General features: G+C 40.0%; 2 protein-coding genes across 2 annotated transcripts; one reads left to right on the forward strand and one right to left on the reverse strand.

Moving 5' to 3' along the window:
* Positions 1 to 26,528, forward strand: SMIM13 (small integral membrane protein 13). Its single transcript, XM_027603408.2, has 2 exons — positions 1 to 204; positions 25,099 to 26,528. The coding sequence occupies exons 1-2, from the start codon at positions 129 to 131 to the stop codon at positions 25,284 to 25,286; spliced, it is 264 nt and encodes an 87-aa protein (XP_027459209.1). The 5' UTR covers positions 1 to 128; the 3' UTR covers positions 25,287 to 26,528.
* LOC113926782 (U6 snRNA-associated Sm-like protein LSm5) lies at positions 15,432 to 20,002 on the reverse strand. The gene is made up of 2 exons (XM_035728542.1): positions 19,876 to 20,002; positions 15,432 to 15,706 (listed from the first exon to the last, which is right to left on the reverse strand). The coding sequence occupies exons 1-2, from the start codon at positions 20,000 to 20,002 to the stop codon at positions 15,432 to 15,434; spliced, it is 402 nt and encodes a 133-aa protein (XP_035584435.1).
* Positions 26,529 to 27,230: the final 702 nt, after the last annotated feature.

The raw sequence follows: 27,230 nt of genomic DNA on the forward strand, positions 1-27,230 counted from the left end.
CCCCCGCCGCTCTTGTTCCCCGGCGCTCGGCTGCCCCCGGCGCCCGCCGCTGAAGCCCAGCACGCGCCACCGGCCCGCCCGCGCCCGCCGCTCCGCAGCCAGGGGCCGGCCGCCGTCCTCCCCCCAAGATGTGGCACAGCGTCGGGCTGACCCTGCTGGTGTTCGTGGCCACGCTGCTGATCGTGCTGCTGCTGATGGTGTGCGGTGAGTGGGGCATCCGCCGCGGGGCAGTTCCACACGGGAATACACACGTCGGCGCGACTCGGGGTGCTCACTTGTTTTGTCTGTGTGGTTTTTTGTTTTTTTTTTTGTTTGTTTGTTTTTTTAATGGCGTGGATGGACAAGTGTCTTAAAATCATCTGCTGTCCACCTAGCTCTAAGGACTGAGTCAGGGGAGACGTGCCCGTGCCCCAGGAGAGGCCCGCCGGCATCCTGGAGAGGGAAGGAGGAGGATCCAGGGCTGGGCATCCTGACTTGGGGGTAAACCAGATAGTGCTTCGTGCGCACCGACCGCTCTTGATTGCCATTCTTAACCACTCTCTGCCCAGATTTTAACCTTGGCCTGTATTCGAAGGTGAAGTGATTGGTTACTCCTTTTCCTTTTTCAGAGGTTCTGACCCTAATGATAACGAGAGGTTTCCCTACCTTCATTTAATCAGGAGTAGGGACAGAGTTGGGTATGAAGCACTCGGGAAATTGTTTACTTCGAGTTCAGGCTTAAACTGAATTCCAGACAGAAATGTTGAGGCTAGGCAGAACTTCAAAAACACCGGCTATATTAAACTTCCAGGGTCAGGTAACCTAACTCTCAAGTTTTGTGATGATGGTGCTGTTTTGTTTGCTGTGATGTTTTTTCTTCCTCGGAATGGGAGGATGTAAAACTTTCTTCTCAGGGTAATAGTAGCGCAATTTTAGATCTTCTTTATGTACAGTAACTGATAACCACAGGTCCCTTAGCAAAGTGGCTGAGCGATTGTGAAAATTTAGGAAGTATTGAGAACCAGGTGTTAGTGAGTTTCATTTTTCATAATTCCAATATATTGAAGGATGGTTCAGGTAGATGCAGTAATTTGTCAGAAATAAAAATAAATGCTATAGGGCTTATTCATTTCATGGTACTACTCAGTATCAGCTGTGTTTGGAGAAGATAGTGTGCACTTTTGCAAATGTATATATCTGTATTTGTGTTTACATTTGTATTTTATTGTATGTATTTGTATTTACATACTTGTATGTATATTTTTAATTTTCTTGCCATAGGAAGGAACCAGAGTTAACAGCCTTTCTTTTCTGATGACAAAACAATTGAAAAGCCTTTCTCCACTTCCTGCTTGTGATGGCAGGATTTGGGACTAATTGTAGATATGTAAGATTCTGGAAGTAAGGAAAACCAGATCTGTGTGATTTGTTTGCGTGCGAAGGAGGAAAGCATATGCTTTCTTTCTAATCCCAAGATGCTTGCTGCTTGGAGGTGGGGATGTGTGTGGCACATAGACCATACAAAACCTTGCATAGAATATTTGCCAGACTTGCCTTTGGAGCATCAAAATTCCCCATTGCTACTTACATCTTACTTGTTCTCTCATCTCCCAATAGCTAGTTACTTTGATTTTACTCATTTTTCTAAAAATGCCTTGCCTTTGGTTTCAGAAAATATTTTGGAATGAGAAGTGAGGTGTGGTAAGTAAAAGAACATCTTATTTTGATTGGAATGGTCCAGAACTAATAGCTTTATGAAGAAAGGAATTCAAGCACTGTTTTGTTGGGAGAGCTAATGATGGAGTAGTTTCATGTTTTGAGTAGGATGGACCTGGGGCTTGGGGAGAGAAGGGAAGGCATCCAGCTAGACTTGAGACTGGAGAATCTCGGGCATTATATTAGTTCACAAGGATGCTGTGACAAAATACCACAGACATTTAGACAACAGAAATTTTTGTCCCCACAGTTCTGGAGGCTAGAAGTCTAAGAGCAAGGTGTCAGCAGGGTTGATTTCTAATGAGGTCTCTCTCCTGGGCTTGAAGATGGCTGTCTTCTCCCTGGGTCCTCATCTGGTCTTCCTCTATGTGTGCCTGTGCCCTAATCTTTTCTAAAAAGAGTGTGAGTCGTGTTGGATTAGGGCCTCACCCTTATGAATTCTTATAACCTTAATTAACTCTTAAAGGACCTATCCAAATACAGTCAAGTTGGAGATTAGAAACCTGTGACATGAGTCTGCCCTGAGAAACTCATCACCTACTTTATTGTAGAACTGACTGGCTCTTTGACACAGTGAATGCCGACTTTCAAATTTCAGGTTCCTCGGGAGGTTTTCTTTCTCTTGTGTGTGTTGGTTGTGTGTACTTTCTTGCCTCTCATCCATGCTAAAATGTTTTCCACTTTCACCATTCACTGAAGTGGCCCTTGTCAAGGTCAGTAACAAATGGCCTCCATGTTACCAAGTCCATGGTCACTTAGTCTTGATTGTATTTAACCTCTCATACTCATTCTATACAGGTAAGCTTTCCTTTTATGAAGTATTTCTCTTGGCTTTTGTACACTATATTTTCAGTGTCCTTCCTACCATAGTGCCTAATTGTTTATCTTTTCCTGGCTTCTCATCCCTTAGAATTTATTTATTTATTTAAAACATTTTTATTTAGTTACTTGTTTGAGACAAAGGGAGAGAGGGAGAAAGTGTGAGGGGAGGGGCAGGTGGAGAGGGAGAGAAGCAGACTCCACTGAGCATGGAGCCCGACATGAGGCTGGATCCCATGACCCTGAGAGGATGACCTGAGCCAAAACCAAGAGTCAGACCCTTAACTGACTGAGCCACCCAGGCGCCCCCTACTAGAATTTCCTATTAAATGTTTTTGGATCACAGTCTTTGATAGGAAATACATTTTACATTATTCCCAGTACATTCAAAGTATATAAATTACATACATCAGTTTATTTATACATCTGTATGTCCTCTTTCTGTTTCTGAAATAAAAATTTTATGGACTAGTACTTTCCCTTACTCCATGAGATACCATTATTTTCTATATTTCTACGACATACTATAATACAAATGTATATTTCTAATCCCTTTCCTTCTGTTTTCTCTGCATGGTGTCTTATCCAGCCCTAGAGATTTAAATATTAACTGTAACTAATGACTCAAATTGACATCTCTAGCTCTCAACTTTTCTCCTGCACTCCGGGCTCACGCATCAACCATTTTTTCTTGATAGCCCCACTTGGAGATCTAAAAAGCATCTCGAACTTAATACACCTAAAACAGAACTCTTGATTTCTCTCACCTGTTTTCTCCCCTACCCCCTTCCTGTCTCAGATGTTACCAGCGGCCAAGGATGTGGGTGTCATCTTTGGTTTTGCCCTTTCCTTTCGTCTCATCCCTCTTCCCTTACAAATACCAGCTCTATCTGGAAGTGACTTCAGTTTTATGTCTTTAAGAAAAGATGCAGTGTAATATTAGCTTCGGGTGTAGGATTTGGTGATTTAGTAATTACAACACCCAGGGCTGACCCCCTCTTTTCTTTATGATGAAGGAACAGAAGGCTAGCTGAAGACAAAGCATAAGCTGACACCCTGCAACCTCCCTGCCCCCCCACTCCTGGGTGGGATAAGTGTGACATTCTTTCAGGAAGCTCCCAAAGATCTTAATGTTAATACCATGCTAGAGGGGAAAACAAGCTTAACTTGACAGTGGCAAGGCCTTTGGTATCTTGTAGGTCCTCTTTAGCATATGAAAGTTCTTTGAAGGGCGCCTGAGTGGCTCAGTTGGTTAAGCGACTGCCTTCAGCTCAGGTCATGATCCTGGAGTCCCGGGATCGAGTCCCACATCGGGCTCCCTGCTCAGCGGGGAGTCTGCTTCTCCCTCTGACCCTCCCCCCTCTCGTGCTCTCTATCTCTCATTCTCTCTCAAATAAATAAATAAAATTAAAAAAAAAAAAGTTCTTTGAAAACCTCCCTTTCTCCTTACCTCCCCCAACCCTATAGATTACCCCTGTGCAGCTCTTTCTGCCCTCAGGCCCTGTCCCTGGACTTTAGTAAAACGACCTTTTTGCGCCATTGACGTCTCAGGAATTCTTTCTTGGCTGGCGGCTCTGGCTCCGGCCCTCACCCCACTGAACCTCACCTGTATTCCAAAATCCCATCATTTGTAATCCACTCTTGTATTAAGACCGTGTGTTTTCTCAAATGTTTTTAATAAAAGAAAGTTTCAAAAGTTGATGGTTCTAACATTGGGGAGGGTATGTGCTATGGTGAGCACTGTGAATTGTACAAGACTGATGAATCACGGATCTGTACTTCTGAAACAAATAATGCAATATATGTTAAGAAAAAAAAAAGAAGAAGAAGCTAGCAGGAGGGGAAGAATGAAGGGGAATAAGTCGGAGGGGGAGACGAACCATGAGAGACGATGGACTCTGAAAAACAAACTGAGGGTTCTAGAGGGGAGGGGGGTGGGGGGAATGGGTCAGCCTGGTGATGGGTATTCAAGGGGGCACATTTTGCGTGGAGCACTGGGTGTTATGCACAAACAATGAATCATGGAACACTACATCAAAAACTAATGATGTAATGTATGGTGATTAACATAATAATAACAAATTATTAAAAAAAAGTTGATAGTTCTAAAGGCATAAAGTAGTTCCCTTCAGCCCTTGGCTCCACTGAATCCCCTAGTTATTTACTTCCATATTCGTAAATAATTTATTCATAGCTAGTTCTTGATTTTGCAGCTTTAGACATTATTTGTTAACCATGGTGGAGTCCCCAGTTCTTTACTGGCATGTCATTAGTAATGACACCTTTTGATTCATTTGAGAGTCAAGATGTATGTTTTACTATTTACTTTACTTATATTTTTTTAATGGGGGGGGAGGGGGTTGCCACAGAGGGAAAGAGGGAATCTTAAGCAGGTTCCACGCCCAGTGTGGAGCCCCATCTGAGGCTCCATCTCATAACCCTGAGATCATGACGTGAGCTGAAATTGCGAGTTGGACCACTTAACTGACTGTTAACCGCCCAGGCGCCCCGGGATTTAATATTTTAACTGTGTAAATAGTCCCTGCTGGTCAAATAGTGTAACATGACTACACCTACTTTGTTATGTGGTTCTTCATTTCTCTTGAAGTTAACAGTTGCCTTTTTAATTTACCTAGTATTACTTTTTTGTATGTGCCCGTTATCCCCTGGCCCCACTTCCCCACCCAATCCCAGAGCTCTCCTTCCTGCTCGGCCTGCCCTTCACTCTTCTCTGCTGTAGACCCTGTTTTCTGGATCTCATGTCATCATCTTGCTCAGTTTATAATCTTGTATTGCAGGAACACATTTTCAGGTAGCTTTCTGAGGGAAAATACATGAAAGATAATTTTTTGAGCTAATGCCTGCCTGAAAATGCCTTTCACTGATGTCAAAATGTCTTTTATTGATGTCAGAGTTTCTAGAAAAATCTACCTTTATACTTGATTGATAATTTGTTCAAGTGGTAGATAATTTTCATCCAGAATTTAAAAATTATAACTCACTGAAGTCTGGCTTCCTAGGCCTGATTTTAAGAAATCTAATGCCTTCTGTTTCTCTGTCCTTGTAAGTAACTTGATTTCTCTTTCTAGATGCTTTCTGGTAGTTTTTTCTATTATTGTTATTCTGAAATGTCTTAATGGTATGCCTTGGTATATTTCTCTTCCTTCTGTTTTCCTGGGCCCTTTCAATTAAAAAAAAAACTGTTAGTTGGATGTTGGACCTCATGGGCTGATTTTCCTAGTATTACCTGTTTATCTCCTATTTTCTGTCATTTCTCCTCTCCCTTCTGGCATATGTTTTGGGTTTTATCTTCTCTTATGTTTTTAATTTCAGAACTTTCTTTTCTGATTGCTTTGCCAGCATCTGTTTTGCATTATGTAATATGTTATCTCTATAAGCATATTAGTTATACAGTTGACCCTTCAACAACATGGGGGTTGGGACACCAACCCCTGCACAGTTGAGGATCTGTGGGTAACTTTTGACTCCTTAAAAACTACTAATAGTCTCCTGTTGACTGGAAGCCTTATTGAGAACATAGTTAACACATATCTTGTATATTATCATATACTGTATTCTTGCAATAAACTGGAAAAGAAAATGTTATTAAGAAAGTCATAAGAGAAAATATATTTATAGTACTGTACTATATTTATTAAAAAATTTTGTCTATAAATGGACCCACAGAGTTCAAACCTGTGTTGTTTAATAAGGGTCAGCTGTAGTTTTTAGTAAGGTGTTTTTCTTCTCCCTGCGCAATTGCCTTTGTTTCTTCCATGTATTTTTTTATGGTTTGTTTGCTTTGGACTCTTTGTGATTGAAGATTTTTACAAATGGCCAGTGCTCTGTTCTGTATTCATATTTAAGGGTGAGGAAGTAAAAGATGGTACTAAATTCTCAGTGTCAGTTCTGGCAGCAAGTTGGCCTCTTCCCTAGGAGAAACCCCAAGGGTTAGTATCTGGAGATCTCTTCTCTGTGGGCATTCCATCTTTTCAGAGGAGAATCCTCTCGTTTTCTGCTTGGGTGTTATAAGCTTGGCTGCCTGCATGACAGTTTTGTAAATAGACTTTCATCCGATCCTTTTTTCTTCCTTCCTCAACCCTTCCTTCTTCCCGCCCCAAGTCCAGATCTTTTCTGTAGTTCTAGATTGAATTTTGGCTCCAGTTGCTATCCCTTTTTCCTGCCATCCAGATTTTTGTTTCCTTTGCCCTGCTAGATCATTTACCACTCTTTTAAAAATGTCACTTCTTGCTTAAAACCCATCCTCCAGTGGCTTCCCATTTCCCTTGAAATACAATCTAGATCCCTTACTATGGCTACAGGGATCTGAGTGATATAGCCCCTCCTGCCTCTCCACTCATCTCTCCATTCTCCTCCCCACTGCCCTCATCGTTCCACCAACAGGCCAACCTTGTACTCTCCCCAGGGCCTTTGCCCTCAGTCTTCCTCTGGCTGTTCACATGACTAGTTCTTCTTCAGTCAGGTTTCACATCAACTGCCCTGTCCACCTAGGGTAACTCATCCAGTTACTCTTTATCTCACTGACTCTTGGTTTTCTGAGCACTTAGGCCTTTCTGAAATGAGCGATTTTATGTGTTTTTTTTCCCCCTCATTAGAGTATAAGCTCCGTGAAGACAGGGACCTTGTTTGTCTAGTTCATTGCTCTATCCTTGGATTTTAGAGTAGCGCCTAACATGTAGTAGGCCCTCATATTTGAAGAATGAAGAAAGATTCCTGAATACAAATTATTCAGTTCCTATTACAAATTACAAATTAGGCTTAAGTGTGGTACAAACCAAGGTTGTCTCAAGATGGATAACTCTTACATTACTCAAAATACACTCAACAAACTCTCATGTTCAGGTGCTGTGGCAGTGCTCATGGGTATCCAAAAATTAACAAAGCATAATCCATGTCCTTGAGGACCTTATACTCCAATGCGGAAGACACTCATACAAGGTAACTTTAGTAAAACCTACGCTTCCAAGCTCCAGTTTCACATACATGACTCTACTCCTTTTTCTTGTTTCATAGAGCTCAGAATCTTTACCTAAAATAACTCCTTGTTTTTAGTTTGTGCACAAAATCTTGGGCATTATTTTACCTTCTTATTCATTCCTAGTTATTGGGCCATATATCATATACCCATTGATACCCCAAAGATTTGAGCATCTCTTATAAGCATGGTTCTGAGATACAAAGATAAGGAAAACCTGGTTCTACCACTAAATCACAAATCCTGGAAGAGGATACAAATCAGTCATTACTTCCAACAACAAATTTGTAAGAATCTAAGAAAAGGACTACTGATGTAGGTATACTGTATTTTATGTGAAATTCATCAAGTTGGGTGTGTGTATTCATTCCCTGGTAATTACCTTTCCTTTTTTTTTTTTATGAATTTCCATCATTTTATTTATTTATTTTTTAGTTTTTTTTAAAGATTTTATTTATTTATTTATTTGACAGAGAGAGACACAGAAAGAGAGGGAATACAAGCAGGGGGAGTGGGAGAGGGAGAAGCAGGCTTCCCGTGGAGCAGGGAGCAGGGAGCCCGATGTGGGGTTCGATCCCAGGACCCTGGGATCATGACCTGAGCCGAAGGCAGACGCTTAACTGACTGAGCCACCCAGGCGCCCCCATTTTATTTTGTTTTTATTTAAATTCAACTAATTAACATATAGTGTATTAGTTTCAGAGGTAGAGGTCAGTGACTCATCACTCTCTATAATACCCAGTGCTCATTACATCATGTGACCTCCTTAATGTCCATCACCCAGTTACCCCATCTCCCCACCCCCTTCCAGCAACCCTCAGTTTGTTTTCTATGATTAGGAGTTTCTTATGTTTTGTCTCCCTCCCTGATTTCATCCTTTTTTATTTTTCCCTCCCTTCCCCTATGATCCTGTTTTGTTTCTTACATTCCACATAGGAGTGAGATCATATAATTGTCTTTCTCTGATTGACTCATTTCGCTTAGCATAATACCCTCTGGTTCCATCCACATTGTTGCAAATGGCAGAATTTCTTTTTTTTGATGGCTGAGTAGTATTCCATTGTGTGTGTGTGTGTGTGTGTGTGTGTGTGTATGTACATCTTCTTTATCCATTTATCTGTTGATGGACATCCGGGCTCTTTCCATAGTTTGGCTATATTGTGGACATTGTTGCTATATACATTGGGGTGCAGGTGCCTCTTTGGATCACTACATTTGTATCTTTGGGGTAAATACCCAGTAGTGCAATTGCTGCGTTGTAGGGTTGCTCTGTTTTCAACTTTGAGGAATGTCCATACTGTTTTCCAGAGTGGCTGCACCAGCTTGCATTCTGGTTCCCCTTTCTTCGCATCCCCGCCAACATCTATCATTTCCTGACTTGTTAATTTTCGCCATTCTGACTGGTGTGAGGTGGTATCTCATTGAGGTTTTGATTTGGATTTCCCTGATGCTGAGGGATGTTGAGCACTTTTTCTTGTTTCTGTTGGCCATTTGGATGTCGTCTTTGCAGAAATGCCTGTTCATGTCTTCTGCCCATTTCTTGATTGGATTACTTATTCTTTGGGTGTTGTTTGGTAAGTTCTTCATAGATTTTGGATACTAGTCCTTCATCTGGTAAGACAATTGTGAATATCTTCTCCCATTCCATAGGTTGCCTTTTAGTTTTGTTGACTGTTTCCTTTGCTGTGCAAAAGCTTTTTATCTTGATTAAGTCTTCATTTTGCCCTTGCTTCCCTTGACTTTGGAGACGTGTCTAGCAAGAAGCTGCTGTGGCTGAGGTCGAAGAGGTTGTGCTGCCTGTGTTCTCTACGATTTTGATGGACTCCTGTCTCACATTTAGGTCTTTCATCCATTTTGAGTCCATTTTTGTGTACACTATAAGGGAATGGTCCAGTTTCATTCTTCTGCATGTGGCTGTCCAATTTTCCTAACACCATTTGTTGAAGAGACTGCCTTTTTTCCATTGTACATTCTTTCCTGCTTTGTTGAAGATTAGTTGACCGTAGAGTTGAGGGTCCAATTTTGGGCTCTCTGTTCTGTTCCATTGATTTATGTGTCTGTTTTGTGCCAGTACCATACTGTCTTGATGATGACAGCTTTGTAGTAGAGCTTGAAGTCTGGAATTGTGATGCCACCAGCTTTGGTTTTCTTTTCAACATTCCTTTGCCTATTCATGGTCTTTTCTGGTTCCATACAAATTTAAGGATTATTTATTCCAGCTCTGAAAAAAGTTGATGGGTATTTTGATGGGGATTGCATTGAATGTGTAGATTGCTCTGGGTAGCATAGAACTTTTAACAATATTTGTTTTTCCAGTCCATGAACATGAAATGTTTTTCCATTTCTTTGTGTCTTCCTCAGTTTCTTTCATGAGTGTTCTATAGTTTTCTGAGTACAGATCATTTGCCTCTTTGGTTAGGCTTATTCCTAGGTATCTTATGGTTTTGGGTGCAGTTGTAAATGGGATCGACTCCTCAATTTTGTATCCTGCCACTTTCTGAATTCCTGTATGAGCTCTAGCAATTTGGGTTTTCCACATAGAGTATCGTGTTATCTGTGAAGAGTGAGTTTTGACTTCTTTGCTGATTCGGATGCCTTTTATTTCTTTTTGTTGTCTGATTGCTTAGGCTACGACTTCTAGTACTATGTTGAACAGCAGTAGTGAGAGTGGACGTCCTTGTCATGTTGCTGACCTTAGGGGAGAAGCTGTTTTTCCCCATTGAGAATGATACTTGCTGTGGACTTTTTGTATATGGCCTTTATGATATAATTACCTTTCTTTCAAACAGAAACAAACTTTCTTTGCCCATGGCTCCAGGAGCAATCATCAAGTACTGAGTTCATCTCAGTAGCATAATACTATATTTGATCTTTGTCCCTGGTTTCTGGCAAAAAGTTTTCCAAACCCGTACAATTAGAGTGATAGTAGCATCTTCTGTTATTCATAGCAAGCCTTTTTGGACCATTCCTGAATTTCTGCTCAGGGTGGGGCCCCTAGGTGATTTGAGGGCAAAGGCTAGTCACTAAAAAGACTAACCGGGATTAGAGAATGGGAAGTTTCAGCTCCACCCCCTGACCTCCAGGGAGGGAGAGGGCCTGGAGATGGGGTCATAAACACTCTTGAAGAATGAGTATAATAAGCATACGTAAAGCCACATTCTTGATCTTGGAGCCTTCTCCATCTCAGTAAATGGCAACTTAGTCACTGTCATTCCAGTTGTCATTGAGGATTCACAGACCTCTCTGTAAGACATGAGTCTCCCACACACCTGCTCCCTTTTCCCTTATAATGCTTTATTTTTGCCTAGAGTTCTTCCTTGGGGGGCAGATATGTCCCACTGAGGATGGTATTTGGAACATAGTAGGTGCTCCATGAATATTCAAATGAATGAATTTTCAGTCCTTGAAGAATTGGCTAAGATGAGGTTATAGATGGAGGCAGGAAGCACCCAGATTGTGGCATTTTATACGCGTCTCCTGCAGAATTTATGCTTTCTGATAGGCAGTAGGGGAGCTGTCTAAGAGTTTTTAGCAGGAACTTAGAATTTTGTAGGCTGTCCTAGATACAGTGTGAGGAGTGGGAGGCTAGAAGAAAGGAAACCAGGTACGTTAGTGTTAAGGGTTGGTGTGTAGGTGCTGGGTGTGGTATTGGTCTGATTGTAGCCTGACCCAACAACGGTGATGCCACTTCTGTCGGCTCTGCCTGCCCCTGTATCTAAAGAGCATTTGAGATTGAAGTTTTTAGGTCATAGGAGAGTATTAGTGTGGGCCTACATGAGAGAGAAATAGTTGTCTTGGTGTGCAGATTCTCCCTTCTCCGGTGGTTGGCTTGGTTGTGCTCCCTAGTTCAACCTGGCTTAACAGACCGTGGACAGACTGAAATTTGCAGGCCTTGTCTGGTGCCCAGTCCTGGGTTCCTGCTGTGCCACACAAGGACTCTGGTGGATCTAGCTTTAAAGACGACAGCACTGCCGCTTACTAGCTGTATGACTTAAACAGTATGTACAATCTCTTAATTTTAGCCACCAGACAAATGCAAGTAACAGAATCTGGGAATACTGAAGATCGATACATTTCTGCTTATCTAGCTCACATTGAGGTACAAGTGAAGAAATAGGAATTAACTGATGTGTGGAAAATAGTTTTTCCAAGATTAAATCTGGTCTTAGAAATAGTTTATAAACTGTCCTTAGTTTAACATGGATAATATACATATCTAAATGATCACAGAAAAGTGTGAAGGCAAAGTACAAAATTTGATGAGTTTTAGCAAATGTATGCAGTGGTGTGACCACCACCACAACCAAGATACAGAACATTTTGATCACTCCAGAAGATTCTCTCATGGCCTTTTGTAGTAAGTCCTCAAGCCCTTGCAACAATTGCACTGCTTCCCATAACCATAATTTTACCTTTTCTAGAATTTAATGTAAATGGAATCATGCAGCAAATCTTTTGTGTTTGACTTCTTTCACTTAGCATAATGCTTTTGAAATCCATCTGTGTTGCATATATCAGTGATTCATTTTTTTAATTGATGGATAATATTTCACTGGATGGATATACCACAGTTTGTTAATCCAGTTGCTTATTGATGACTATTAGAGTTTCCAGTTTTCGGCTTTTACAAGTATTTTTTTTTTTTAAGCTTTTATTTATTTGACAGAGAGACACAGGGAGAGAGGGAACACAAGCAGGGGGAGTGGAAGAGGGAGAAGCAGGTTTCCCGCGGAGCAGGGAGCCCGATGAGGGACTTGATCCCAGGACCCTGGGACCATGACCTGAGCCGAAGGCAGACGCTTAACGACTGAGCCACCCAGGCACCCTGCCCCCCCTTTCTAAGATTTTATTTATGGGCACCTGGGTGGCTCAGTTGGTTAAGCGGCTGCTTTCGGCTCAGGTCATGATCCTGGAGTCTCAGGATCGAGTCCCGCATCAGGCTCCCTGCTCAGCAGAGAGTCAGCTTCTCCCTCTGACCCTTCCCCCTCTCATGTGCTCTCTCTCTCATTCTCTCTCTCTCTCTCAAATAAATAAATAAATAAAATTAAAAAAAAAAGATTTTATTTATTTGACAGAAACACAGCGAGAGAGGGAACACAAGCAGGGAAAGTGGGAGAGGGAGAAGCAGTCTCCTGGCTGAGCAGGGAGCCTGGGCTATTACAAGTATTACTACTATTATTAGCATTCATTTACAAGTCTTGGTGGGGATATATGTTCTCATTTCTCTTGGGTAACTTTATAAGAAATTGCCAAACATGTTTTCCATTGCCAACAGCCACGTTGTCAAGTGTCTGTTTAAATTTTTTGTCCACTTAAGAAATTCCATTGTCTTTTTATTATCAAGTTGTAACAATTCTGATGTATTTTGGGTACAGTCTCTTATCAGATACATGTTTTATAAATACTTTCTTTGAAGTAATTTTTTGTTTGGTTTAAGTTAAGGATCCGGGGTTCTTTTTTACATAAGGGTAGTTTTAGCATCATTTATTGAAGGCATTGAAAATCAATTGATCTCATATATATATATATATATATGATATATATATGTGGGTTTATTTCTGGACTATTCTGTTCCATTGACACCAATTGTGTAGGTTATGCAGTGTTATTCTTTTCAAAAAATGTTTACTATTTTAGATCCTTTGCATTTCTTTATAAGCTTCAGAATCAGCTTGTTAAAATAGATCTGTTGGATTTGGAGAGAATAGACATCTTAATGTTAACAATCCAGGACCGTATTGTATCTCTTTATTCTTTTTTGGGGGGGGCTTTAATTTCTCTCAACAACATTTTATGTACTTCAGTATATAATACAGTTCTTGCACTAATTTTGTCAAATTTAACTGTAAAGGTTTCATAGTTTTGATGCTATTGTGCGTGGTACTCATTTAATGTTTGCTGCAGATATATAGAAATTCAGATGATTTTTTTATATTGGCAGCGTATTCTACAGAACTGCAAAATTCACTTACTACCTTTATTTTTTTGTAAATTCCATAGAATTTTCTACCCAGAGGTTCATACTAACTGCCAATGATTGTTTTACCTATTCCTTCCAGGATGTGTCTTTTAAGTTTTTGCCTCATTGTGCCTCCAGTGTAGCATTGAAAGAAAGGGGTGAAAGCAGATCTTTCTCCTTGATTTTTGAGAAACACTTGTCTTTCACTGTTCAGTTTAATGTTAGCTGAGTTTGTAGATATTCTGTATCAGGCTAGAAAATAAAAGTTCCTTCTATTCCTACTACGAAATATTTAAAAAAATTGGCAATGGATGTTGGATTTCTTTTCAAATGCTTTTTCTGCATTGAGATAGTCATGGCGTTTTTAAGTCTGTTTATATGGTGTATTACATTGAATTTTGAATGTTACAACAACCCCACATACCTCAGATATTCCCTTTTTATATATTGATGGGTTATTGTTTTTATATATTGCAGGATTTGATTTACTAAATATTTGAGGTTTTCCCATTTACATTCATGAGGAATATTAGTAGCTTTCTTAATTGCTTTTATCTGGTTTTGTCATAAGGGTCATGCAAGACCTCATCAAAAGTGAGTTGGGACGTGTTCCTTTTTTATTTCTTTGAAGAGTTTGCTTAGAATTAGGATATTAGTTTTCTATTGCTGCATAACAAATTACCACAAACTTAACAACTTCCGACAACATATAATTATTAGCTCACAGTTTCTGCAGGTTAGGAGTCTGGGTATGGCTTTAGCTGGGTCCTCTATTCTCCATCTCACAGTGCATTCAGGGTCTTAGCCCGCCTCTTAGGACGGCTGGCGGAATTCAGTTTCTTGTGACTGTAGGACTTACAGTGGCTTGCTGCTTTAAGTCAGCAGGAGAATCTCTGTGATACCAAGGATGTCTCAGTCTCTCTTTTAATGATTTACACTTACTTGAGTTGGGTCCACCTATGGTAGTTTCCCTTTTCAGTAACTCAGAATCACCTGATGGATTCCTTAATTGTATCTGCAAAATCCTTTTACCTTTATCATATAACCTGTCCCATCACCCTTGCTGAATTCTATTGGTTGGAAGTGGATCACAGGTTCCACACACTCTCAGGGGGACAGGTCACACAAGAGTTACTTACACACGGTTTGACTCATTGAGGTTACCAAACTGTGTCTGCCACAGTTCATATACTTTTTCTTAAATGTGTGTTAGAATTAATCTGGTCCAGGACTTTTCTTTTGGAGAAGGTTTTAACTACAAATTCAGTTTCTTTACTACATGTTGGGCTGTTTTAGTTATCTATTTCTTTTGTGAGCTTTCATATTTTGTGCTTTTTAAGCACTCTAATCTGAATTGTGTAATTTACCAGAATAAAGTTTATAATAGTCTCATTGTCCTTTTAATATCTGTAGGATTTATGGTGATGTCTTCTCTTTCATTCCTTATTTGTATCTTTTTTTTTCACATGATCAGTTTGGCAGGAGGTTTATACATTATATTGATCATTTTGAAGAATCAACTTTGGTTTCATTGTTTTTTTTTCCCCTTTATTATTCATCCATATTCTATTTCATTGCTTTATGCTTTTATCTTTATTTTCTTCTACTTATTTTGAGTTTAATTTGTACTTCTTTTCTAGTTTCTCATGGTGGAAACTTAGACTATTGATTTTGGGCCTTCCTTTTTTAAAAAAAAATAGTTAATAAATTTCTTTGTGGGTATTGCTTTTCTTTTTTGTTTTTTAACTGAAAACATTTTTATTTTAGTCTTTGAAGAACAAACTGTTCTTTTTCCAAGATAATAATGATTAAGTTAAAAAAAATGAGCATTTACAGTGCATCTTCAAAATATTTCCCCTTTAATGGGAAACTTAGCTTTACAGAATCCAAACATTAAAAGGTTAAAAATTTTTTTCTATTTTGTTATTGTAGAACAAAACAGAGTAAGTCAAGGAAATCCATTCATACTTCAGGACCTTCTCCAGGAACCAGCATTGTTATATTATTTCCATTTAGCAAAATTTGATCAAATTTAGTGATCCTTCTTCCTTCTGGTGTGATTTCAAACTCAGTGACATCCTCCAGTACCATACGGACAAAGTCATCAAATCCCAAAAGTGTGCCAACAATTTCTTTATCACTCTTCATCACAATGTGAATTCTTGATCCTGTACATTTGTCCATAAGCTCTAGCGGCAGCAGCTGCGAGGGGTTGGTTGTAGTGTTAGGTGCCGTGGCTACACCAGAAGTCCCGGGTATTGCTTTTGATTTATAAAAATTATTCGGGGGGAGATGTGGATGGGGGGGGAACGGGATAAGTAGGTGATGGGCATTAATGAGGACACTTGTGATGAGCACTTGGTATTATACGTATATGTAAGCGATGAATCGCTAAATTCTATTCCTGAAATCAATACTACTACACTATATCTTGACTAACTTGAATTCAAATAAAAAAAAAAGTAATTCAGTTCAAACTATTTTTTAGTTTCACTTGTGATTTCTCTTTGGAATGGATTATTTAGGAGTATGTTGTTTAAACTTTGAATATTTGAATTTTTCCCCCAGTTACCATTTTGTCCTCAGTTTCTAGTTTAATTTTGTTATGGTCAGAAAATATATTTTGTATAGTAGAATTTAAGAGGGTTTACCCTTGAAGTTAATAAGACTGATGAACGGTGTATTTTGGTGAATGTTCTGTTTACACTTGAGAAGAATGATTCTTCTATAGTTATTGAATAGAGCATACTGTATGTGTCAGCTCACCTTGGTTGATAAGGTTGTTCAGTGTCTTAAAGCAGTTCTCTCCATTTATAACTACATTATGTAGCAGGCATCTTCAGGGCTCTGAAATGAGTTAATTGGTGAAAGTCATTATACTCTTAAATTCCTGGGTAGTTTTGTCTGCGTGTTGAGGGGCTGAGCATGGGGATTGGTTGATTTGAGTGTCTGCTCTGTGCCAGGTACTGTTCAAGACAGGGAACAAAGTCGAAGACATTGATAAACCATACATTTCCTTGTCTTCAGAAACTTGTGTCTTAGAGGGAATGAGAGACAATTAGTTATTAATGCAATGGAAGTGAGCATGAAGTGCTAAAGCAGTCACCCAAGACAGCATTATACTCAAGAGATAGTGTAGTAGAAAGGTGTAAAAATTATGTATTGGTGATGCTTAAAATTCTTAGTAACAGTGGTAGTAGCCTCGTGTCTGTAGCATTTGCCCGCAAGAGGAAGGGACTGGAACCTAGGAGACAGTGACAATGGGTAACGTTTGTTATGTGTTTATTATGTGCCACTTACTCTCTTTAGCATGTTATGTATATTTCTTTTATTACCAGTGTCACCCTTTGAGAGTGGGTACTGTTATCTCCATTTAATGCAAGAGGAAACTGAGGCACATAGAGGTTAACTGGCTCAAGTTGCAAGTAAGTTGTTGAGTTAGGATTCATGGCCAAGCAGTGTGGCTCCAACATGCATGTGAGCTGTCAGCCATTATGCTGATAATCCAGTTGGCAGATAATAAGGATTTGATGTAGGCTAGGGAATGACACTGGGAATGGAGAGAAGCAAACAGATGGGAGAGGGCTTACCGAGGTAGAATCTATATAGCACTGAGGTAAAGTAGAGGAGGGGCCATGTGCTGAAAAGGAACTATTTCTCACCAGAGACATGGGGAGAGGTTATAATACCCATTACAGAAATATGAAAATCAGAAGGAGGAGCTGTGGAATGTATATACTTTTTAAAGGTGCCTTCAAGCTAACTAAGCAGAGATTCAAGAAAGGTGGGAAGTATGGGGGGGAAATGTGCTTATCATTTGTCATAGAGGTAATATTTGGATCTATGGTTGTGTTGTCACCAAAGAGAGAAGAAAATAGAAAAGATAAGAGGAGAGGTTTTAAAGAGGCAACTTAAAAAATGTCCTGTTTGTTGGATAAAAGTTTTGGATGTGGAGCTATTACGGTTCAAGATGGTGTTGATTCAGTAATGATATCTCCAGGGGCTTATCATCTAGTGTTGCCCAGTGTGTCATTACGAAAGGGGTGTGCCGTAGAGGGAATATTGTGGCAAGAAGTGGAAGAGCATGGCTCTACTTTTACTTAGTCTTGTCTGTGGCCTTGGATATATTATCTTAGAAATGAGCCTTAGCTACCTTCAGAGAAAAATAAAAATCAGTAAGAGGACTGAAAATGGAAAAGAGCTTTATACAGCTTGAGATTGGTATTGAGCCAATTAGTTAACCACTTAGATGCCATCATGAAGGTGGGATTATGTAACTCCGTTGGAATGATTCCACAGAGACAAACATTTGTGATTATACTGTAGCTGGGCTTTTGACCTGAGAAGATCTTGGGTAGTGAAGTCAAATTCTCATTCTCTAGTTAGTGTTTTGGGTTTTAGCCATACTTTCACGATGAAAATCTGAGAAATCTGATACACTTTTAAAAATCGTTGCTCTCTTGCCTAGCTGGCCTTCTTCAATGGTTGAGTCACTTTGAGCCTTTATTTTGTTATCTAAAAATTGGGGATAATGATTCCTAGTCTCATTAATTCAGAGGACAATTGGGAGGATTACAGGAGCTGTTGAATAGAAAAGCACTTTGTAAACTGAGAGCTCTATAATTACAACTGTCCCTTGGGTTTGTGGTGTGTTGATGGTGTTGGTTCATCTCTCGGGTTCATCTGCTATCACCACCCTTCTGCTGCCAGCACCTTTATCTTGCACAGAAAAACAATGTACAGTGTGTTTCATGAAATTCATCCTTTGAACTAATGCTTAGTTACTGGCACACACAGGTGAGTGCTCCTTTACTTATCCCAGAATACACACCCGCTGTTGCCCACCAGTTTTTCTGACATACAGTGCGTAATTACCAGCGTGAGACTGGAGCAAGGCACACACTTGTCTTTTAAACTATGAAAAACTACAGTACTGGTTTCAGCAATCGGTGTAAACTTCTGATTCTGTACACATACAGTTGTGGACAGTTCTCCTCCCCCCACTTCTCTCCTTTCCTCTTTCCCATTTCTCTCTTACTAAATCCCAGAACAAGGTGGGAGACCCACATCCCATAGAGCAAGGTTAGGTAAGCAGTTTCTGGTGTCTTAACATCTGTTGTCAGTGGGAGGAATTGTATGAGCTCTACTTCCATGAGAGTTCTTGTTGGCTGTAGGCATGCAGGGTACAGGGTAAGTCCTTTTCAGTAAAAGGTAGCTTTTTTAGTGATTATTCTTCCTCTCATCCCACTGCCCCACAAAGATGCATACACATACCTGGTAGAAGTTAGTCAGTAGGGCCCAGAGTCCAAACTGAGCTGGTCTAGTCATATGGGAAGTCAAGGGTTGTATTGCTCAAAGCTTCCTAGCAGAGTATGATGGGTAGCCAGTTGGAGTGATTTTGTTGTGAATGGCTGTAATGTGGTAATCATATATCTTTAGGGTCATTCCATTGGATAATAAATGCTTTTGAACTGGCCTTACACTGACTTGTGTTCTTTTCCCTTAAAAGGGAGAATATGACTCCAGCCTCATCTAATCTCACCTCACCCCCACCAGAGTTAAAGTTTACACTGTGTTGTGGTTTTGAAGGAATCAAGGCAAGAAGATTGGAGATTTTGGTTAGACTTTATCAAACAAAAGAATTGCCTGCCTAGCTCAGGGATGTTTTGTTTCTGAGTGACTCCTTAGCGGAGACCATCCTCCAGGACTCTGTTGCTAAAAAAAGTGGAGGAGACAGCTTTCCTGGATTCCCTCTAGGCTATCCTGTCCACCCCCCTGCAATCTCTCAGACCACACTCTGGCTCTCCAGGGTCGCCCGACAGCCGTGCTTGCCATACCTGACGCAGGTCATGCACACTGACCCTGGTCCTGGGGCTGACACTAGACCCAAGTTGGGAATGGAAATCCAGGATGGGTTTTTTGTTTTGTTTTGTTTTGAGGTTATGAACCGAGAAGTCTTCCATAGAAGAGGGAAGAAGCAGCTATGTGCAAGGGAAGCTGAGAAGAAAGTGAAGCCAAGTGTGTAGAGAGAAACAAATAATGCTGTGAGAATGACATCCATTCACAAGAGCCTTCTAGTTCTGTTCCAGCAACCTACTTCTTCCCTTGCATTCTGTAAGCTTACTCTCCTATAAGCTAACAATAAATTCCCACTTTTTGGTGAAGATAAGTCAAGATTTCTGTTACTTGACCTAAAAGTTGCTTTATTAAAAGAAGAGGAGATGAACTATGTATATGACTTTCTACTTTGTTTTTAGTCGTAAGGCCAGTATAACTAAAATACTATAGATGAATAGAGCAGGGCCCCCATTAATCAGCTACCAGAAGTATGTGAATGGACAGTTTAGTTAAATTGAGTGACAGTTCGGCCATTAAATGATATGGGCAAAGCATTTCCTTGCAGTACCTGTCCCAAACTTAAAACATGTGTAATTAACACAGTAACTGTCCTTTAGCAGCTTTATCTGGCACTGTCGTAGTTCCTCTCTCAGTTTCTTCTTTGCTATGTCGTGCTTTCCTTGGTATATGCCCATTGGGGTTTTAATAATGGTTTTTTTTCGAAAATAAATGATCATGTGTATAATTTTTTTTTTAAATCAAACTGCCCGAAGTTTTTAGGATCCTCCTTTGTTCAGACTAATAATACTCTCTGTAGAAGCATGAGATCTTACTAGTTGTAGGTACTGTGATATGGAAACTCCCTTCCCCACTTCCTTCTGCCATCTGTCTCTGAAAAATTATAGCTGTTAGAACTTGAGTCATTTTACTTGGAGAACAGCTTGTTGAACTTCCCTCAGTTTAGTAAATACCACTGCAGTTCTTATCAACACTATTTATCTTTTAGCTTTGCGTTCCCACCCTGTCCTTACACTAGTCCATAAAACACCAGCACGGTGAATGTCCTTTCCTTTTTGGCTGCCCAGCAGACAAACTCTGTATCTCCATCAGGGGACTTGTCTACGATGTTTCGTGGGAAGCAGTGTCACTGACCACATGCTCCCCCTTCCACTCCTGAACCTTGCATATCTGAACACCCCGACCAAATCGGGAAAATGAGCGCGCTTCTCAAGTTTTCTTATCCCAGATTGGGGGATACAAAGGAGAGGTGGGAAATGGAGTGGTTCAGCTGTGTGTACGGAGGTGGTAGTCGCCATAACCCCTACTGCTCTGACCTCAAGCACCGCATTGGCAACCACATTCTGAATTTTGATTTGAGATTGAATCCCTTGCATAGGTTATTGGCAGTGATTAAAAAAATTTAGAGGGGGCTTCATTTCATTAAAGTTGAGAAAGAATTTGTGATCTAGCTGAATGCTTTTGTGCCTTCCCAAACTGACTGCCACAGCTGTCCTTAGTTCCTTACTGTGTAGATTTCTGTGCTAGGAGACTTTGCTTTCTCTCTCTCTCTCTCTCTTTTTTTAATTGTTTATTGTTATGTTAATCACCATACATCATTAGTTCTTGATGGAGTGTTCCATGATTCATTGTTTGTGCATAACACCCAGTGCTCCACGCAGAACATGCCCTCCTCAATACCCATCACCAGGCTAACCCATCCCCCCACCCCCTCCCCTCTAGAACCCTCAGTTTGTTTTTCAGAGTCCGTCGTCTCTCATGGTTCGTCTCCCCCTCCGACTTACTCCCCTTCATTCTTCCCTTCCTGCTATCTTCTTCTTCTTCTTTTTTTTCTTAACATATATTGCATTATTTGTTTCAGAAATACCGATCTGTGATGACTTTGCTTTCTCTTAACCATCACCGCAGGGGCACTCTAGTTATGGTGGGACTCCAGCATGCCAGCCCTTCACCATAGTCTCTTTTTAGTCAAAAGAGCACTCCCCTACTTTTCTTTATGGTCACTTTACACTTGTAGCCACTGTTGGGAGTCTTTGTTCTTTATGAGGTCAAGACTTTGATAATCAAAACTAACCTGAGAGTTAACAGTTTTCTTTAGTATTTGTTGAAATCAACTGGCTTTAATAATTTAGGCCAATTAGTGGCATTGGCATATTTAAAACGTAAGTTTATAGAATATTCATGATTTACTTATTAGTTTCTGACTTGTTTTTCCTGATTTTTTTATTTATCAGAGTCATGTTTGTGTATTGTGGAAAAATCTTATAAGTACAGGGAAGTATTAAAAAAAACTGTGTAGGGTCCCCACATTAATCGACAGATTCAGCATAATCCCTATCAAAATTCTCACTGCCTTTTTTGCAGAAATCAACAGTGTAATTCTAAAATTTACACGGAAATGCAAGGGACTCAGAACAGTCAAAATGATCTTGAAAAGAACAAAGATGGTAGACTTTTAACTCTCAATTTTAAAACTTTTAAAAGATTTTATTGATTTGAGAGAGAGTGCAAGAGAGAACAGGAGTGGGGGGTGGGCAGAGGGAGAGGGAGAAGCAGACTCCCTGCTGAGCAGGGATCCTGACTTGGGAATCCATCCCAGGACCCTGAGATCATGACCTGTGCGGGAGGCAGTTAACCAACTGAGCCACTCAGGCGCCCCTCAATTTCAAAACTTAATACAAAGCTACTGTAACCAAAATGGTGTGGTACTGGCATAGAGATACTATAGATCAATTTATGGTCCTTCTATTATTTTTTTAAAACTGTTTTTGTTTTTATTTTCATTTTTCTTAAAGATTTTTAAAGGTTTAAAGAGAGCAAACAAACGAGCAAGAGCATGAGCAGGGTGAAGGGCAGAGGGAGAAGCAGACTTCCCACTGAGCAGGGAGACCGATGTGGGACTTGATCCTGGGACTTGAGGATCATGACCTGAGCCAAAGGCAGATGCTTAACTGACTGAGCCACCCAGGTGCCCAGGTCATTTGATTTTTGACAAAGGTATCAAGACAATTTAATGGGGAAAGAAAAGCCTTTTCAACAAATGGTTTTGGAACAACTTGATATCCACATGCAGAATGAATTTGAATCTCTCTCTCATACCAAAATTAGCTAAAATAGATCAGATGTAAATGTAAGAGCTACAACTAAAACCCTTAGAGGAATACATAAATGTAAATCTTCATGACCTTGGATTAGTCAGTGGTTCCCTAGATACAATATGACACCCAAAGTACAAGCAACCAAAGAAAAAAATCGGTAAGTTGGATTTCATTACAGAAAAAAAATGATAAATTTGGCTTCACCATAATTAAAAACATTTGTACTTCAAATAACATTATCAAGACAGTGAAAAAACAACCCAGAGTAGAAGGAAATATTTGGAAATCATATATCTAATAAAAGTCTAGTATCAAGAATAATAAAGAACTCTTACAACTCAATAAAAAGACGATGTGATTTAAAAAATGGACAAAGGAATTTCTCCAAAGAAGATATATAAGTTGGCCAATAAACATGTGAAAAGATGCTCAACATCTTTAATCACGAGGGAGATGCAAATAAAAGCCACAGTGCTACACCCACTAGGATGACTGTCATGGGAAAGGTGCACAATGAAAAGTCTTGGTGAGGACGTAGAGAATTTGGAGCCTCATACAGCTCCAAATGTGGGGATGTGAAGTGGCGCAGCTGCTTTGGAAAACAGTTTAGCAGTTTCACAAATGGTTAAGCATAAAGTTTCCACCTCATCCAACAGTTGTACTCCTAGATATAGACCCAGGAGAAATGAAAATATGTCTACAAAAACTTATACACAGATGGTCATTGCAGCCAAAAAGCAGAAACTGTTTTATACCAACCCCAAAGTAGAAGCTACCCGAATGGCCATTCACTGTTGAATGGTTAAACCAGATGTGGTGTATTGGTGCAACGGAATATTATTCCGTGATAAAAAGGGAATGAAGTGATACCTGTAACAACATGGACGATGAACCTTGAAAGTATAGGTCAGTGGAAGAAGCCAGACCCAAGACTACATATAGTGATTTCATTGATATAAAATGCTCAGAATGGACAAATCCGTAGAGACAGAAAGGTTGATTACTGGTTGCGGGGGGCGGGGGGGAGGAAATGGGGATGGATATGGGGTTTCTTTTGGGGTTGATGCAAGTGTTCTGGGCTTTGATCATGTTGATGGTTTCCTGGCCTTGTGAATACACTAAAAAACACTGAATTGTAGACTTTAAAAGCAGAGTTTCTGCAATGTGAATTGTATCTCAATTAAAAGAAAATTAACAAAATAGAAGCCACCTCAGATCCCACTGCCCAGGGACCCCCACACCTTACAGATGCTTACTCAGTGCCAGGCACCCCAGCCCTGTAGAGCCCTTCTCATTTAGTTCGCACAGTAGCTTTCTGATTCTTCTCTCAGAACTGGGGCTCCTGACTCCCCCAGAGTTCTTTCTGCTAATTCGCTGTGCCCACTTTTACAGAGAATTGTGGGTGAAGACGGGAGTGTGCTAATTTGGAATATTATGAAAATACTATTTTATGAAGTTAAGTGCATTACTCACACTTTTGGTTGACCAAAGTACATTTGTGGCTTGGTTCAGTTAGCATTCAGCGCTCAGGCTTCAGGGAAAGCAAACCCTTGGGAAATAGGGTTAAACCCCTGAAGTTAGTCTTTTAATACCAAGGAGCTTATGTTGATCTTTTTTCTTTTTTTGCTTCAGAGACTGCAAGAAAGAAACAAGTAGAATTAGAAACTTCCTTAAGTGGTCATTCATGTTGATCCTATAATGCTGGGGTAGAAAAGCTGCTTGGATTTTGTCTTCATAAACTGCTACTCATCAGAACGTGCTATGGTCCATTGCTTTTCTACTAAACTAGAGAGTTTAGAGCAGAAGGCATCAGTAAAGCACACTAGCCTGGAAAACTTTGTTATAGTGGTTACTTTTGTTTGTTTTAACATGTGCTTAACATTTCAGAGCAACTAGTCATGGGTTCAGAGGTTTTATCCTGTGTACTCATTTTATTGATCCTTATTCGTGGGCGTCTAAAATGTAGTGAACTTCAAACTCCTTGCAAAAAACAAAACATGGTTAGTCATTTTTATTCTTGAGAGTTCAGACTTTTTAATGACTTTGACATGAAAATATACCAATTTTTAAAAATCTTGAACTTCAGATAGTAGTGGTCTGGCTTTGTTCTTTCATCATGTAATTAAAGAGAATGTATTAATTTTCTTTAAAAATGTATTATTTCTGGAAACTGTGAATAGCTTCACTCTGACAAAAGTTCTCAGTGAAGTGCAGTTGACCCCTGCCATTTAATGGTTTCACATTGCAATCAGAGGAGACTTGCTTTTAGTAAGTATTAGCATTGAGACATGACTGTCCCAAGGACATGCAAAGTATCTTCTTTTTTCCCCAGTGAAGTGCTCTCAGAAATTTGATTTTATTATAATAAACACTTTGACTTACATATCATAATGTCATCATAATTTTAATGTAGATAAACCACGCTTGGATTCTAAATTCCATGAAGGCAGAAACTTTCTGCCTTCCTTGTATAATGCCAGAGTTTATTCTTGTGCCTGTCCATAGTAAATGATTAATAAGTGTTTGTTACATAAATATATATTTATAATCACATATATATTGATACTATACATACTGTTTTGTAATATACCCCCGACACATACACAATTAACTAGCATGTCCTCCATTGATAATATTGTGTGTAATAGTTTTTCCTCATGTTTCTCCCTTTTTAGGTTGGTATTTTGTATGGCACCTTTTTTTATCGAAATTCAAGTTTCTGCGGGAACTGGTGGGAGACACAGGATCTCAGGAGGGAGATCATGAGCCGTCAGGCTCTGAAACCGAAGAAGACACTTCATCATCTTCATACAGGATCAGATCTGCTCGGCAAAGGAGGGCACCTACTGATGAAGGCCACTGACCCTAGCCCTAGTCCCATACTAGTGAATGACGAAAGGCAGTGGGGAGCCTCTGTCTTTAATGACCTGGCTTTGCAGTTTGCTAAAAAATCGAAGAACATTTTTACTTGGATGTTAAGTCCAATTAAAAGAAAAAGATTTATATGTAAGCCATATGAAAATAAAGGGAATTAAAACCAAATCAGACCATTGCAGATTTCATCTTAAAGATAATCTTTTGCTTCACTAGCTTTCTACTTACATACTTAACTCTCTGGCTCCCAGGCTTATTTTCTTGCACTGGTGTGAATCTGGTAAACATGACAGGCTTGAGAAAACCATATTTTGTTAATTCTGTAATGTATGTTGTATTTTTGTTTTTGTTTTCACATTTTACCTTGTCCAGAATTGGGATGTGTCTCATGATTACTGTGATGAACCAGGAGAGGGTCGTGATGTAATTATCCCAGCCTGTGCCGGTGGGAACTTATTAATGGCTTGTCACAGCTTCGTCACTGTATTGTTGGTACCAAATGTGTCAGGTGTAATTGGCATTTAAAGATGTCTTCAAAAAGATTGCACTATGATTCAGCATTGAAACAAAAAGTGATTGTGTATGCAGAAAAGCATGGAAACAGGGCAGCAGCGCGAACGTTCGGGATTAGTGAAGCAAATATCCGGCGCTGGAGGAGAGACCGCCATTCCATATTTTCTTGTAAAGCAACAACAAAGTGCTTTACGGGGCCTAAGAAAGGAAGATACCCACAGGTGGATGAAGCTGTACTACGTTTTGTTAGCGAGATGCATGCGAAAGCATTGCCCGTCATGCGCCAAGCAATGCGATCAAAGGCAGGAGAAATCGTCAAAACCCTGGGAATAGAAGAAACAAAATTCAAAGCGACCAGAGGCTGGTGTGACCGGTTCATGCACCGAGCAGGGTTATCTCTAAGGTGGCAGACCTCATTTTGCTCAGAACTTTCGGCTGACATTAAGCAGAAGATGGTGGTGGAGCACTCTTTCAAGAAACACCGTATCCCCAGTGCGCTTGATGACCCCACGGGTGCTCTTACATGGATGAAAGCAGACATCCATGGCTGTGATTTGAGAAGTGATTCAGAAGAGCTGGACTCAGAATATGAGGTGATAGTTATAACCTAACCAGTTAACTTCATACACTTTCTTTTGGGTATGCACAAGATTGATGTGTTAAACATCTGCTTCACTCTAAAAAACCGTTTCAATAAATATAAACATCCTACACAGTATGAAAGCATTGTGTCAGTTTAATGCCCGTGTTTTTTCTTAGTTATATATATGGTGCATCTTAACAATTGATAGTATCTTAGATAAAAAGTAGTTTGTAAATTTATTTTCCCTTGTAAGGTAGCAATTATTTATTGGGGTACTTAATCCTGTCTCTTATAATGCTGTTAAAATAGTTATCTTCGGGATGCCTGGGTGGCTCAGTCGGGTAAGCGGCTGCCTTTGGCTCAGGTCATGATCCCAGGGTCCTGGGATCGAGTCCCACATTGGGCTCCCTGCTCAGCGGGGAGCCTGCTTCTCCCTCTGCCTGCCGCTCTCCCTGCTTGTGCTCTGTCTCTCTCTCTGACAAATAAATAAAATCTTAAAAAAAAAAAATAGTTATCCTCTATGAGATACTTTTTTTTTTTTTGGCAACATATTCAAGATTTTAGAGTAGTGACTTAGCCTAAGAAGTTCTACTTCAGAAGAGCAGGATTAGTCTCTCCCTTTGTATGGGAGGGCTTCACACTCAAGGCATGTGCTGTGCAGAAAGTACTTCTTCCCAGACAATTCAGTGACAAGACCTCAGAGGTCCTGGGTACCGAGGATAAAACAGAGTGGGTGAAAATGCCCGCTTCACTGGAAAATAACTTGCCAGGTACCCATGTTTGTCTTCACTGAACTTTGGACTGAGTGTTCACCAGGGAAGAGATATGGATTCAAAG

This window comes from Zalophus californianus, chromosome 7, assembly GCF_009762305.2.
Source record: "Zalophus californianus isolate mZalCal1 chromosome 7, mZalCal1.pri.v2, whole genome shotgun sequence".
Classification (NCBI taxonomy): Eukaryota; Metazoa; Chordata; class Mammalia; order Carnivora; family Otariidae; genus Zalophus; species Zalophus californianus.